Source organism: Gavialis gangeticus, unplaced genomic scaffold (genome assembly GCF_001723915.1).
Source record: "Gavialis gangeticus isolate Ggan-Ray unplaced genomic scaffold, GavGan_comp1, whole genome shotgun sequence".
Classification (NCBI taxonomy): Eukaryota; Metazoa; Chordata; order Crocodylia; family Gavialidae; genus Gavialis; species Gavialis gangeticus.
The window spans coordinates 67,633,520-67,648,993 of record NW_017729004.1 but is presented as its reverse complement, the minus strand read 5'-3'; the positions used below and the strand labels follow the sequence as shown (position 1 = coordinate 67,648,993).

Genomic DNA, 15,474 nt, shown 5'->3' with positions numbered 1-15,474 from the left:
GGGTCTGACCACAGAGCCAATTCCTCAGCCAGTGGATCGTGGTGGACCCAAGGCCACAGTTGGCCAGTTTTACCAAGAGGTGATCATGGGATACCAGATCAAAGGCTTTTTTGAAGTAGAGATATATGATGTCAATCTCCTCTCCCTTGTCCAGGTGATAGGTCACCTGGTCATAAAAGGAGGTAAGATTGGTCAAACAAGACCTACCTGCAACAAACCCATGCTGGCTATCCCTCAGGATGTTGCTGTCAGCCAGTCTGTTGAGAATGGCTTCTTTAATAATCTTTTCTAAGACCTTCCCCAGGATAGAGCTCAGGTTCATGGGCCTATAGTTTGCCGCATCCACTTTCCTTCCTTTCTTGAAGATAGGCACCACATTGGCCTCCTTCCAGTCTTCAGGCACTTCACCAGAGTACCATGAGTTCTCAAAGATCCTTGCCAGGGGCTGGGCTATGATGCTCGCCAGCTCCTTGCGTACCCTGGGTGTAGATTGTCAGAGCCAGCTGACTTGAAGGCGTCCAGCCTCTCAAGGTGTTCCTTCACAAGGTCAGCACTGATGGAGGGCAGGGAATCTCCCTCACCCAGACACCCCTGTCCCATAGTGGGCAGGGGCGTCTCATGGGACTGATGAAAGAGATTAGATACAACCCAGATGTAGCAGTGCGAAGGAGACCTAGTGTATGTAAGAATGAAATGCAATATTTTCATTTAAATTGCTTTAAAACATGTTCTGTAGATTAGAAGCCATAGGTGCAAGTAAAATGCTAATTGACTAGAGAAATCTTGATAGACTATACTTGCAACCTCTCTCAGATTCTATTAGCAAATATGTCCAATTCTTTATTTGCAATGCTGAGTGTTGCTTTGTTTGAAAGAAACCATATGGGAACAGATAAACATGTTCCTTTATTAATCATTAGTGCAGGCTTGAAATTTGTACTGAGTTAAGGATTTTAATATATATTTAATCTTTAAACTTATACTACCATCGTAAGAATGGTAACTAAGAATCTATTAAGTATCCAAAGGATCCAGACTAATAATGTGAAGTTGATGTTGGGCAATAAAGTTTCTCGTCAGGTAAAAGTTACTGTGTATCAACATAAAACACTTCCAGGTGGACTTGAATAGGGTTTGTTGGGAAATCTTGTCAGAATTTTTTGATTTATCAAACAAAACTTTTTTGTGAAAATTTAGTGTCAGTTTTGATACAGGTAGAATTTCTGGACAAACAAATGAGATTCTACGCCAGAACAATCAGTAACTCGTTGCTTCAGGCACTAATGTAGGATGTGTGAGACTGTGTGCTAGGTTATTGAATGTTTTTGTGGGAGCAGGAACAGACAAGCTTGCTTTGCTGCACACTAATACTGTATTAAGCCATCGTACAAAATGTTATGTAAGATTTGAGGTAAAATAAAATGTCTGAACTGATTGAGTTTTGTTGATAAAGCTAGTTTTCTCTGTTATATTCAGTTAGGGTAGTCTATTTTCACTTGATATCACTGACAGGCAAGCAGTGTCCAAGCCTTTTAAAAACAGGGAATGTTTGGTATAAGCGAGAAATGCAGGATTGGGGAACACCATGTCATGCCGGAGGGCCATGCTGACCCTCCTGCTGAAGAAGGACCTGAGGAACTGGCATCTCATGTTCCTCCTCTGCATGGACCACAAGGCGGCAGCGAAGGCCATCTTGCTGCACCTGTGGTCCATGCTGATGAACGTGATCCATCTCGACCAGACGTACATGGTGTCCGGACGTTCCGTCTTTGACAACCTATACCTGGTTTGGGTCCTCCTGGAGCTAGTGCACCAGGAGGTCCTGTCTTCCGCCCTCCTATCCCTGGACCAGGAGAAGGAGTTTGACAGAGTGGATCACAGGTACCTCATAGGCACACCGAGGACCTTTAGCTTTTGGCCCTGCTTCATACGAGCTCTCCAGGTGCTGTATGCCTCTGCAGAGTGTTTGGTCAAGCTCAAATGGACCCTGACAAAGCCCATCCCATTCAGGAAAGGAGTGTGTCAAGGCTGTCTACTGTCAGGCCAGCTATATGCCTTGGCCCTGGAACCCTTCCTTGTCCTCCTGTGGAGGCGGGTGGTGGGGCTGATGGTCCTGTCAGCATGGGCTGATGACGTACTCCTCACGGTCCAGGACTCGGGTGACCTGGCACAGGTAGAGGCCTGCCAGGCATTCTACTTAGCAGCCTCCTCTGCCTAGGTCAGCTGGGTCAAGAGCTTTGGCCTGATGGTGGGTGATGGGTGGCAGGTGGTTTCACTCCCACCCATGCTTCACAGGATCCACTGGAGTGCAGGTTCACTGGTCTACATGGGGGTCTACCTGTCCCCCACAGGCCTCTCCCTGCCGGAGAACTAGTAGCAGCTGGAGGCAAGGGTGGTGGAACGACTCTGGGCATGGGCAGGGTTCCTGAGGTGTCTGTCCCTGTGTGGGAGAGTGCTCGTGATGAACCAGCTGGTCCTGTCCATGCTCCAGCCCCACTTACACATCCTAGCTGTGCCCCCTGGAGGTACTGGAGCTTTTCTGGCCAGGATGGCACTGGGTCACTGCAAAGGTCCTGAGCCTCCCCTTGTGGGAGGGCAGCCGGGGCCTGGTTTGCCCACACAGCCAGGTCCTGATGTTCCGCCTTCAAGCCCGGCAATGACTGCTATATGGTGTTGGTGGCCACATGGCATGGGGCCACGTGGGGCGTGTCTTCCTCCACCATTTCCAGGGGCTCTGATAAGACTGGCAGCTCTTCAGCCTGTGAAGTTTCTCCTTACGGGAGCTACTAGGGCTCTCAGAGTTCTACCAGGACTTGCACCAGGCCTGGAGGCTGGTCTCTGCCTCCAGGTCCCCTGCAACACTCGCCCAGGGCACTGACCCACTCGTTGAGCCCCTCCTCTGGAACCCCCAGCTGGAGGTACTGACAGCAGAGGCACCCCAGTTGTGACGGAGGTTGTTCGTGGCTGATGTCACCCATATTGGAGACCTCATGGACTATGATAGGCAGGAATGGGCAGACCCTGCTGCGCTGGTCCAGTGCATGGGTCTACCTATGACACATGTGACCTGCCATCTGATCCAGGAAGTAAAATCTGTCCTACCTCCCAACGTCCTTGCCTTTGTTGACCTGGTCCTGTGGGGTGGTGGTCCCCAGCCCACCATGTCCTCCAGCCCACTGCAGTTTGTCATGGGTCCAGTGCCTCACCCAACCTTGTGGCACTCCCTGATCCACCACCTGAGCCAGCTGGAGGATACCATACCCACCCACTTTTCCACCGTCTATCACCACAATCTCTACATGCTTGTGTGTTGCATGACCAATCATGCTGCCCTTGCCTCCTGCCCAGACACTAAGTGGTGGGACCTGCTCAGCAAGGGTGTAGTGGGGCACCTTAGTGGCTCAGTCTGTACTCCACCCTCATCACATGAGTCACTGGGCACCTTGGCTGGCAGCTCCTCCATGAAGCCATTGCCACAGGCATGTATGTGGTGAGCTTCCCAGATACCCTGGTTGCCTGCCCATTCTGCGGGCAGAGGGAGACTCTGGCGCACATAACCCTCGAGTGCGCCAGGCTGCAGCCCCTTCACCTCCAGAACTTCCTCCTGAAGTTCTGGTTCAATTTCACCCCCCACCTTTTTGTTTTTGGTCACCTCATCCATGGCCCCACCGAGTCCTGGGACTTCCTAGTCAACCTCCTCCTGGCCCTGGCCAAGTGGACCCTGCACTTGACCAGGAAGGAGGCTCTGGCTGGGAAGGTGCCCCAAGACTGTGGGACCATTTTCTTCTCACTTTTCTGTGCATGTTTCTGGGCAGAGCACCAGTAGGCAGTGTCCACTGGCTCCTTGGATGTCTTTGAGGACTGGTGGGTACAGCTTGGGGGGGCTCTGCTCCGTGTTCCCCTCAGATGCACTCATTTTCTTATTTTGACTTTTTGCTCCTCATTTCACTCCTGTGCTGTTTTTTGACTTTTTTGTTCCAAGTATTTTGTTGTAGAATTCACACAGCCCCCATACAATAGGGGCTACTAGTTAGCCAGGTGGGCCTTAGGGCTCACAGTATTTGAATATTACAAATAGACATGTTCTTTGGAGGCCCGGCCAGTTGGTATCTGGGGACATCAGCCCTTTGTACCAGCTGCAACAGCCTTAACCTAGAGTGGCCCCTGCACCCTCTACCCACTGCAGTAGTCTGGCAGTAGGGGCTGCTGCTTGGTTGTGACTTGCTGTTACCTGCGACAGCATGCATCCTCTTGTACCAGCGGCCCCATGCCTGTGATCCTGCCAGACCGAGACAGGGACCACCTGGCCATCTGGGCTGTGGTATGGGTGCTGCAGTAGACCCACCTGCACCTCTAAGCCAGCTACCAATAGGGTGTGGCTGCACAGTTGACCTCTGTGCTGCACTGCTGTCATGTCTTCTGGTGCCCACACTCTGTCATCTGGACAGCTGTCACTTTGAAGATGTGCTCATTGCGGTGGCCTGCTTTGAATTGTCGAAGCATGTCCTCCTGGCCCCAGATTTCCAGGAGGTCAGCCACCTCATCTGGGAAGGTCCCCAGTGTTGGCCCTGGGCAGGCTCCTCTGCCTCAGTTCCACCACTTGCCTCACCAGCAGGGATACTGGTGTTCCCTGCTTAAAATTGTGAATTCTCTGATAAAAACCCAAATTCTCTTATTAAAATACCCAAAATCTGTGTTCTTCCATGATTAAAATGAAATGCCCCTATATGTAGGAGGTCAGTTGGGCAATGCTTTATTGATATGTTTACAATTTTAAAGCAATTTGGAAGCCTCCTAGTGCCTCTGTCATAATAATAAAATGAATTCTAAATATCTATACATTTTGGTGTTTGCTTTTGGTTTTTTATCATAGAAAAATCAGAGCTGTCCCTGCCCCTTTTGCTCACCAGGATCTGGGGTGCTGAGCAGAACTGGGATACTAATGCTCTGTCCCTGCCCATGCCCTTGCCCCTAACTTGCAACCCACAGCCCCTTCAGTGCCCCCCACTCATGACTCTCAGTCCCTGCCTGCCTCCACTCCCTCCCTCCTGGTAGCAGCTCTCAGCCCAAACAAGGATATGGGTCCACCTGCAGCTGTTCCACCCACTGCTTTGTGGCAGTGAGTAGTGCCAACCCTTGCTGTTCTGCTCCCTGTGCCTGCACCCAGGCCCCAGTGATCCTCATGCTGTTCCTGGGAAGCCCTTGGCTGGGACTCAGGACTGTGCTGGACAAGCCCCTTCCCTTCCAGGCTGGCCTCCCCCTGCACAAGCTGCTCTAGCGGGTCAGGGGGGCTCCATGCCTGGCTCTGGTGGCCTCTCCTACTGGAGTGCTCCCACATCCCCCACCCCCATCTCTCTCTCACTCGCACCTCTGCTGCCACCCCTGGCCCATCACATACACACATACGCACAGCCTGATAGCTCATGACTCCTGCCTTTAGTGCTGGGAACCCCAGGTGGCATCAGGAACTGATCCTGTCCTGTCCTAAGGTGCACGCCAGTGGGCCGGGCCAGCTCCATATGCCACCTGGAGCCCCTGGGTCTCAGGCAGAGCCAGGGGCTGCCGGGGTTCCCTGCTAGCAGGGGGCTTTGAGTGTCTTAAGGGTCCACTGCTGGCTGTTGTGGGCTGGGGACCCATCCCTCCTACACAGTCTCCCCCCCACCCTCTCACAATCCCCGCCACTCCCACACAATTCCCCCACAAACACACTTCCCTGCTTACCAGGGACAGAGCCTGGGTCCAAGCTACCAGCCTTGCCCTCCTTCTATATCCTCCAGCACACTGAGGCAGCATGCTGAAGCAGCAGGGGCATGAGGAAGTCATAGAGATGCTCTGGCCAGGTGCTAGAGCATCTGTTTGGAGGACTCAGACTCCACTTGCTTTGGGGCATGCTCCAGGAGGGTACCCTGTGCTGCTTTTTCCCCGCATGTTTTCTTTTGATACCAGGATTTCCCAATATCAGACTTGGAGTCCCTGCTGCATGTTTGCAGCACAGGGAACATTTTTCCATTCATGGTGTGCCTCTTGCAGCATCTCAAACAGCTTTGAGATGCCACAACAGGCATGTGCTTGCTTGTCTGGACTCAGCCAAAAAGTCCCTGGTCGCCACAGAATGTTGTCCTCCTGCTGCCCCCCAACTCATGCTACTGGCAGGTGGCCCAGCCACCACCACCTCTGCTACTGGTGTTCCTCATGCATTGCTGCCACTCAGGGCACAAAAGTGCCCAGCTATGCATCTGCTATTTGTCTCACTATGTTGTCATGTATAGTATTTTTAAATTCCTTATTTGATTATTTGTGAAATGTGTGGAGGTTATTCACTGGCATGTGAAAAAAGCCATTGTTATTTTGAAAAAGGATAAATTGTACTATGAGCAAGAATGAAATTATGAAAAATAGCTGGCAGAGTTGTGAGTCATTCTTGGCATTCTTTGCTTTTGGCTACCAGTCAATTTTTAAATCGTGTTTTGGTTTATTTTTCAATAAGGGTGTTGGTGCGCAGGCTTGCTTTGTACATTTCATATAAGATAGCGAAAAGGCATTACAATTTCCACTTTCCCTTTTAAAAACGATAGAGGTTGTCATAGAATTCTAGAGCCATATATTCTCTGTAGACAAAATAAAATGTTTCTTATTCAGCCTTCTTTAGTTTTAAAGTAATAACATGTTCTATACTCAAGAATTAAAATATTCTAATAATCTGTGAGTTAATATTTTCATAAAAGGGTTTATCAGACAGCTTATTGTGAGATTTTGTGAATATAGATAATTTTTATTGAAAAAGTGTTAAACATGAGTTTTGTTAGATGAAACATATTTCTTTCATATAATAGAAGAATATTCTTCCCACAATTGAGAGAATAGAGAATGTTTTTTTTTTAATTAACTAAGTATTGTACTTTTTTTTCAGACTAAATTTTTTCCGAGATGTTCCTGACTTCAGAGTACTGGCATGTGGTGGAGATGGAACAGTTGGTTGGATTTTGGATTGCATAGGTAATACAGAGGGTTTTTTAAATTATTTATTTTGACCTATTAAATTCTGGGGGTGTGACAGTGTTGTGGCTTATTTTTCAATATATTCATTCAACAGTTTTAAATATAATTTCACATATTTAAAAGACTGATGGTCAGATGGTTTACAGTGAAATCCATTACCTTTTAAGAGATATGGTAAATGATTATCATTAACAATATCTAGAGTGCTTAGTTCCCTATTTCCAGTCTACTATTGCTAGTTCCCTAGGCTACCTAAACACTTAGGATCATTGAACTAATGCGTGTCATTTTTGCTTTAAATGCATCTTACAAAGATTAATCAAATATTTTTCACATCTTGGTTAGTTTCAGGAATTTCCATTTATTCACCCCCTTCTTTCAGTTACCAGATTTTTGCTTTCTTCCTGTAGTCCCAGGGTATGTTTGAAACTTCTGGATTTAGTCATGGTCTATGGCAGGGGGTGTCAAACTCACCTGGGGCCTTGAGCCAGATCCATGGTTACCTTTTGTGGCTACAGTGGCAGAAGCAGGGGTCCAGCGATGGTGAGGGTGGCAGTGCAAGGGGTCTGATGCCAGAGATGGGCCTGATGGTGGAGCTGAGGGGTCTGGAGCTGGTGAGGGGTCTGAAAGTGTCGGGGTCCAGTAGTAGCAGTGGGTTGCAGGGGCAGTGGTGCTGAGCCAAGCTCGTTGCTTCTGGCCATGGCCAGCATAGCCAAAAGACCTCCAATTCCAGGGCAGGACATGTCCCTGAACATATAGCCTGCTGGTAAACCTTGATAGAGTAGCTCTATGGGCCATAAATACAGTGGCTTGGAATATTTAGTCTGTGAAAAAACAAAAGTCTCTTAAGTTTAAACTGTAAAGTTTCAAAGGACTTTGTCACGTATAAAGTGGTAAGATAAAGACACCTGATTTGCTCAAACTTTACTTCAAAAGGGAAGAATGTATGGGTATTGGGTCCAGAGACTGCTTGGCTTTGGGTCCTCATATGCAGAATATATTCCATATGGAAATACAGTTAAACTTAAACCTGACCAGTTTAGCAGAAATCTACAAGACTTGATTTTCTGCTCAGGCCTTTTAAGTTCATTATATTCTGCTTTCCTAGCTGACTCATAAAACTTAAAGCATGTTTACCAAGATCTTCAATCTCTCTTGTTAAGCCTGATACTACAGTCAGAGCGGCCAACATACTGTAATAATGGTGGTAGTAATGGTAGTAGCCAATGACAACAGCGATGTAATTACACAGTAAATGCCAGTTCTTGGGGGTTTGCACTGTGACCGATGGAATACCTGTCTCTAAAGCCAGCTTCCTTCACAAAGTATATTTCATTATCTTTTGTTGAAACAAAACCAAACCTTTATTTATAACCTTACCATTTTATCTGCACAACTTCATTTTGGTTGATCAATGTCTTGTCCGTTTAATTATTATTTTTTTTAATTTATTTACAGAGAAAGCAAATTTGCCTAAGCATCCTCCAGTTGCTATTCTGCCTCTTGGGACTGGCAATGATTTAGCAAGGTGTCTGAGATGGGGAGGAGGTAAACACAAGTTAAAATATCTTCTATTATGTTGTTTATAAAGAAACAGAAGTTTGCTGAAAAAATATATTAATTTCTCTTTTATGATCTGTAAAGAACATTAACAAGTTTCCTCCCTTTTATTGGAATTAGTAGTGAGAGTAAACTGGACTGAAGTTAGATTTTGTTTTGTCTACAAATGGCATACCTAAATGTCTTAAAGGAGGATCTATAAAGGTCCTCTTTTGACATGTTGCGTGTAACTCCTGTTTACATGAATGAGAGCTTTATGGATTCAAAGAGTGTAAAATATGACCATGGAAGTTTAAAATAGTCTGCATTTTTACAATCTTTAAAGCAGGTATTCACATGCTTAGGACATGATGCAGAAGTATACTTAAATATATTTTAACTGGCTTTCCTGAAAGAGTTACTACATATGACTAGTTATTTTCATTCATTTATTTTTTAACAGTCAGAAACATTGAAGAAAAATGCCAGTCTGAGACCACAGTAAACTAATGGCTTTGATGTGAATGTTTTTATTGTTCATTGCTTCTTTGATCCTGCAGAATATTCCAGACAATCATCATGGTACCATCTACCAGGAAGGAAGGAGGCAAAGAATAGTGAGGCAAAAAAGATGTATAAAGCCAAGTTTTTCGTGCCCTTTGCCTCTTTTCCTGGAAGCTTGGAGCCTAGCTTTCATCACTTTCTATAACTTCTTTCCATCCAATACCTTCATTACAGGGTACAAAGGGAAGACCAAAGACAACTTGCCGAAGAAGGACATAAACGAGAAGGACTCAGCTAATACTGACTACTTGCATGGTGAATGTATGCTAGTTTTGTAGATGCACGACATCAGATAAATATTGGAGAATGCATTTCTAAGGATACCTCCCTGCAAGTTCTCACTCTTAATGGGACTAATAACTGTGCCTGTCAGATTCTTTGCTCCCTTTAGATCTACACGTATGATCCAAACCTGCCTTTCTGTGGTTTTAGTTTGGATCCAGTGCCTGTTCGGTTTTGGCTCTGTCATTTCTGCATGAATGTTGCCCTGCTCCCACTTTCCCTTCAACTTCTGCTGGTCCCTCCTGTTTCCCTGTTTCTTCCTTCTCGCATCAAAATTTACATAATTTATGGACATGCTTTTTTCTTCATCAGTATCCATTCATCCAAAATTCCTGGGAGCATGTCTTTCTAGTGTTGCTTCAGAGATGGCAAAAAACTCCAGCAGTAGAGTGGTTTCTACTGCAATTTAGTAGATATAACTGATATATCTGATATGGCAGTGTTTGTCCCATGCAGTTGTTTCTTTACTTTTGCAAGATAGTCACAGGTCCAGGGACAGCTTGACCCTTTCTTGGGTTTTCTCCCTCTCCAGTGTGTAGAATCCTATTCATATTGTCCATTGGTGGAAATCTCAGAGAACCATGACCTCCTGCCAGGGACAAGAAAAGAACAAGTATATAAATTATGGGACTATGATTTTCTTAGGCATCGAGACTCTTAAACTTTAGATTCCAGCTGGAAGATGCGATAAAATGCTGCTCTTCACAGCATGCATATTACTAGCTCCTACCTCCCTTCCATTATAAATGCCTTCTTTCTATTATAAGACATACAGAAAACTAGAACTCTTGGTTCTTTATATTATAATCCATTCCCTATATAATAACTGTGAGTATAGCTTCTAGGTATGGCCTTTCTTCTTTTCCCTTTTCTAAAAGCTAACTGGATTAATGAAAAGTCAGATTTTGAGAGACACTGACTATTTAGTGCTTCCAGTGATCTGGATGCAGCCCAATGCATCAACTTGGAGGGATGTGGGCAGTGGGGTCCCCCAGGGCTTGGTCCTTGGGCCTGCACTGTTCAACATCTTCATCAGTGACTTGGATGAGGGGGTGAAAAGCACTTTGTTCAAATTCGCAGATGACACTAAGATGTGGGGAGAAGTGGGCATGCTAGAAGGGAGGGACAGGCTGCAATTGTATCTGAACAGGTTACAGGCGTGGACAGTTGAGAATAAGATAGGATTCAATACTGACAAGTGCAGGGTACTGCACCTGGGGAGGAAGAACCAGCAGCATACCTACAGGCTGGGGAACTCCTCTCTTATCAGTACAGAGGCAGAAAAGGATCTTGGAGTCATTACAGACTCCAAGATGGACATGGGCTGCCAATGTGGGGACGCAGTCAAGAAGGCTAACCGCACCTTGTCATGCATCCACAGATGCATCACGAGCAGGTCCAAGGAAGTGATGCTCCCCCTCTATATGACATTGGTCAGGCCGCAGTTGGAGTACTGCGTCCAGTTCTGGGCACCGCACTTCAAGAGGGATGTGGAAAACATGGAGAGAGTACAGAAGGGGGCCACTCACATGATCGGGGACAGCAGGGCAGGCCCTATAAGGAAAGGATATGAAACCTGAACCTGTTCAGCCTGCTCAGAGGAGGCTGAGAGGGGATCTGGTGGCTGTCTATAAACTGGCCAGGGGAGACCAGCAGGCAATGGGAGAGTCCCTGTTCCTCCGAGCACTACTCGGGGTAACAAGGAATAATGGTCACAAGTTGACAGAGAGTAGATTCAGGCTAGATATCAGGAGGTGCTACTTCACAGTCAGGGCAGCTAGGATCTGGAACCAACTTCCAAGGGAAGTGGTGCTCGCTTCTACCCTGGGGGTCTTCAAAAGGAGGCTAGATAGACACCTTGCTGGAGTCATTTGACCACAGCATCCTTTCCCACCCATGGCAGGGGGTTGGACTTAATGATCTGCTCAGGTCCCTTCCAACCCTACCAACAACAACAACAATAATTATCTTAGAGAGCAAGATGGTTTGGTTTTGGCAAGGTTAGCTGCTTGAAACTCCACGGGGACTTTGGTTTGGTTCACTCTCCCTTTGTTCTTACAGACTGAATACTGACTCCTTGGATTAAGTCTTGACATTCCTGTTTCCTCTTACCAGGAATGTAGGAGCACCTATAAATGTGCATCCAGGCTGTTCCAATGTGTTGTAATTCCAGTGTGTCGGAGCAGACTCAATTAATCCTGGCTGCTGGAGTGTGGTAATTACCACGTCATGCGTTTCAGCAGTCCCATGCTGAAAAATGGCAGTGGGGCACTTTAACTAAAGCTCGTTTGACAAGTTTTAGTAAAAGCGCCTCCACTGCCACTTTTCAGCATGGGAACACTGATGCACGTGATGTGCCAGGCGGAGTTGCTCTAATTAAAGTGCCCTCCCTGCCCTGCCTCCCAGAGCATGTGTATAAACACCCTAGGACACTTGTTTGCCCCACCCTTCAATTGTTGGTTAATAGGTGTTGGTGGTGGTTGGCTCAATAAGAATTTCTGTTTTCTGATATTTGGGAAGGGCTATTTTTCCTTCTTGTGTTGTGACTGATTTTTCCCTTTATTTTTCTGTTCTTAGGCAGGCTAATTCATTGGTTCAGCTGAAACAACATCTCTTTTTCCTCATTTGCTGGATGAGGTTCATTTTCCTTTCTCTGCTGTATAGTGGCAGATTCTTCCTCCAAATATTTTGGCCCCTTTCTCTTATGTGCTCTCTTTCCTTACCCAAAGGTCCTTTTACAAATTCTTAATAGCACGTCTGCAACAGTGTCATTTTGTGACTCGCTGGGTCTATTAATCTCAAGACAATTCAGGCCTTTTTAACTTATTTTTGGTGCCCTTTCATTGCCTGTTTGCTGCCTGCTGCTTCTGTATTAGAAAAAGAAATCTGATCAGTCATGCTTACCTTCTAACCAATTTCTTGCTTAGAGAGTCCCTCTTCATGGAAGACATTTATGAATCATTTGTTTTGGTAAATGAAAGGAGGTTAGAATAACTATGACAGTCTCTAAAAATGTTGGTGAGACTTTCATTCAGGAACTGACTGTAATGCACAAGCATCCATATTTTTACCAAATTGGCAGATGTCGAGAAAGCCACAGAAGCCTCATAGAGACTCTTAAAACAACAAGCAGAACACAGTTTTTTGGTATCAAAGAATTCCAAAACGATTGTTTAGTAGCTGCAATATTTCACAAGGAATTTTATTAGACTGTAAAGAACTTGCAAGATTTTTGCTACAGACTTAGAGCCAATACCCTCTGGTGAATTAGATATGTGCTGTCTCAGTAACGAAATCCCACTTTTCAAACACCTTGTCCTTAAACTTCTTTGTTGGTACACTATATTCTCTATCCTCAAAATGAACATTTTTATACTTAGATATATCTATTGCAGTGCTTTTCTTTTCTTTTGTAGTAAGTCTCTGTAATACTGTCCCCATATAGACAGTACACTTTCAAGGATCTCGAGATCTGTATACTGTCTCTTAGAATCATTGCTCTTAATATTTTTCTGTATAGCTCTCCTCTCTGATTCTTATAGATCTCCAGCTCTAAGCTGTTTTTTTAGGAACAGCATAGCGTATTAGAGTGAGATAAGAGAAAATCATTTTTATCTGTGATGAATGCTCTGTGCTAGAGTTCTGGAAAATGGTAGGCCACAGTTGCATTCTAGCTAGGTTTCTATTTCTACTTATGTCTCAGGCAATATTCCCAGTATTAATGAGTATCCATGTATCATGAAACCAATTTGGGATAGATAATTTGCTATGTTGTTGATGGTGAACCTGGGGCACTGGGATACTCTACAATTTATGTAGGATCTCACAGGAGGTTATGTTGCAGTGTCCTTGTGCACAGTCCTGGATCTTGTATAGAAAATCAAGTGTACGCATCTCTCTAGATTTTTTAAGGCCAAACATCCTTTGGCAGATAAATTCTGAGTGTTGTCCCATAGCTCAACTCTCAGACCTGTTTTTGTTTGTTTGTTTGTTTTTTACTTTTCTTAACTTTCAGTTTGAGAGGAAAGAAGAGAGTAGATACTCTAGTTCAGAGTTCTGCACACCAATCCCATACACCAGGGTTTGCATTAGGAGACATCCTTTCTTTTTCTGCTGTTTTTAAAGAAGTCTTTGAGTAAATTCATCTGCCTCCAGTTCCCAAGGAAAGATCTCAAGATTCTGGGTTTAAGATATATTTCTGGCTTGCTTTCTCTGTTTTGGGAAAAGGGTTTACCTATCTCTTTCCTAATGTCTTTCTAATCCCCAGAATTTAACTCAGAGTAGACAAGATGCTGAACCTTGCTATTCCTATCTGACTGAGATTGTCCTCCAGCTTCCCAGACCTTGAGGTTGCACCATGTTTGGACCCTTTCCAGGTGTCCTCATTTCCTCTGCCACAATTCTACAATTTTATCTTCATGTTTCTATACTTTATGGCCTAGAAGAACTGAAAAAAAATTAATGGCAATTAACCATTAATTTAATCATTAATAATTAATTTAATACTGATTGGCATAGTACCTGCAAGTCTGTGATCAAGAAGCAGTCATAGGTCTATGAGCTTTCTACCTGAGTTTTCCAGAGCCTGAAACTATCCAAACTACTCAGATTATAAATACCATGGGACTTCAGGTTTTTCATACAGATGCCTTCAATTTTTTTAGATCCCTATTTTATGGTAACCAGTTTTCAGGTGTTTACTGCTCAATGACAGGAGGTGCACTACAGAATTTGTAGGACATACATGAAAATCTCTCCTGAATCTGTCGACTTTGCAAATACCTTCTTCATCCATTGATTAAGTATTTTATTGTCCAAATATCAATTCTCAGTTCTCACAAAACCTAAATTGGACTTGGACTTCCATGAATAATCCCATGTCTCTGCTAACCCTCTATTCAGGTATTTCCTATTCCTCTTTGAGAAGAGGTTTTTTGTTTTGTTCTGGGTTTTTTTACATCTAGAAAATGGGAATACATTGTACTTGCCTATTTCCCCTCATAAAATGCAGTCTATTTGTCCATTCTTGAAAACTGAACTGAGACAGGTGTTTGGCTTCTATGCTGCTGTCAGTTGTTGGCTAAAATCAAGTGTTAATATGACTTGCGAACAGATAGGCAAGATTCCATTTTTTGCCAGTAAAAGCCAAAAATACTCTAAATATATTTTATCCTTCTGGACAAAGTAAGCAGAGGTAATTTCAGTGGAGATATGCAAGGCCATTGTATTCTTGCTTCAGACATTAATCACACAGTATCTTATACCCTATCACTATTGTCTGAATTCTTTCCACTACTTGTTCATAAGCAGCTGTAAGGATTCACATCTTCTTGCTATATCTACTGATTGTCTGGAATCTCCTGCAAGATGGAAGAAGTTGGGAACAAATAACAATGGAAAATTACTCACTTGTAATTTAAATTTGTCAGGGTTCCTCCTCTTCTCCCATCCGGCAACCTTCTCTGCTGCTCTTTTGTTTTGAGTTATCCCATCTGGACTGAGAGATACCAGTGTGAAAAGTAACTGATGAGATGGTGGGGAGAATCACTGCTCAAATATTCTCTGTCTTTCATTATTCTTTGCCTCCTTGCTTCCTGGTAGACAGTGCCATAACACTGATTTTCTGGAACTTTCCATAGGATGGGAGAACAGAAGGGGCTTCGTCAAACCGAATTACTGGTGAGTGATTTTCCCAATCTCAAGGATGCAGACACCTGGCATGGACTCTAAATAGTGAAAAAACAGTGACTCTGATACTCAGCTATCATGCACATTCAGGGAATCATAGCTATGAAGGTTGGTAATAGCTAGGTAGTAAAAATATCACAGACTGCTACATGCTAGTGTGTGTGTGTGAGTGTGAATGTGTGTGTGTGTGTGTGTGTGTGTGTGTGTGTGTATAGAGAGAGAGAGAGAGACTGACTCTGTGTACTGTCCTGGAGGGCTCTGGATGATTTTGAAGTGTTGAATTTTGCACCAACAAATAGATTTGAAAAGAATTTCTGATGCTGCTCCTAGGTTTCCCCAACTATAATTTTAATTAATGATAGGCTGGGTGCATTTACATGTGCCATTAAGGTGATATGATAA

At 44.6% G+C, this 15,474-nt stretch overlaps 1 protein-coding gene across 2 annotated transcripts in view; it reads left to right on the top strand.

The window, feature by feature from the left end:
• Nucleotides 1-15,474, top strand: part of DGKB (diacylglycerol kinase beta) — a 742,837-nt gene that overhangs the window by 304,639 nt on the left and 422,724 nt on the right. For both annotated transcript variants that reach the window (XM_019508504.1, XM_019508505.1), the window contains 2 exons: nt 6,911-6,996; nt 8,458-8,547. In XM_019508504.1, the coding sequence (XP_019364049.1) occupies nt 6,911-6,996; nt 8,458-8,547 (176 nt within the window). The remainder of the gene's footprint in view (nt 1-6,910; nt 6,997-8,457; nt 8,548-15,474) is intronic.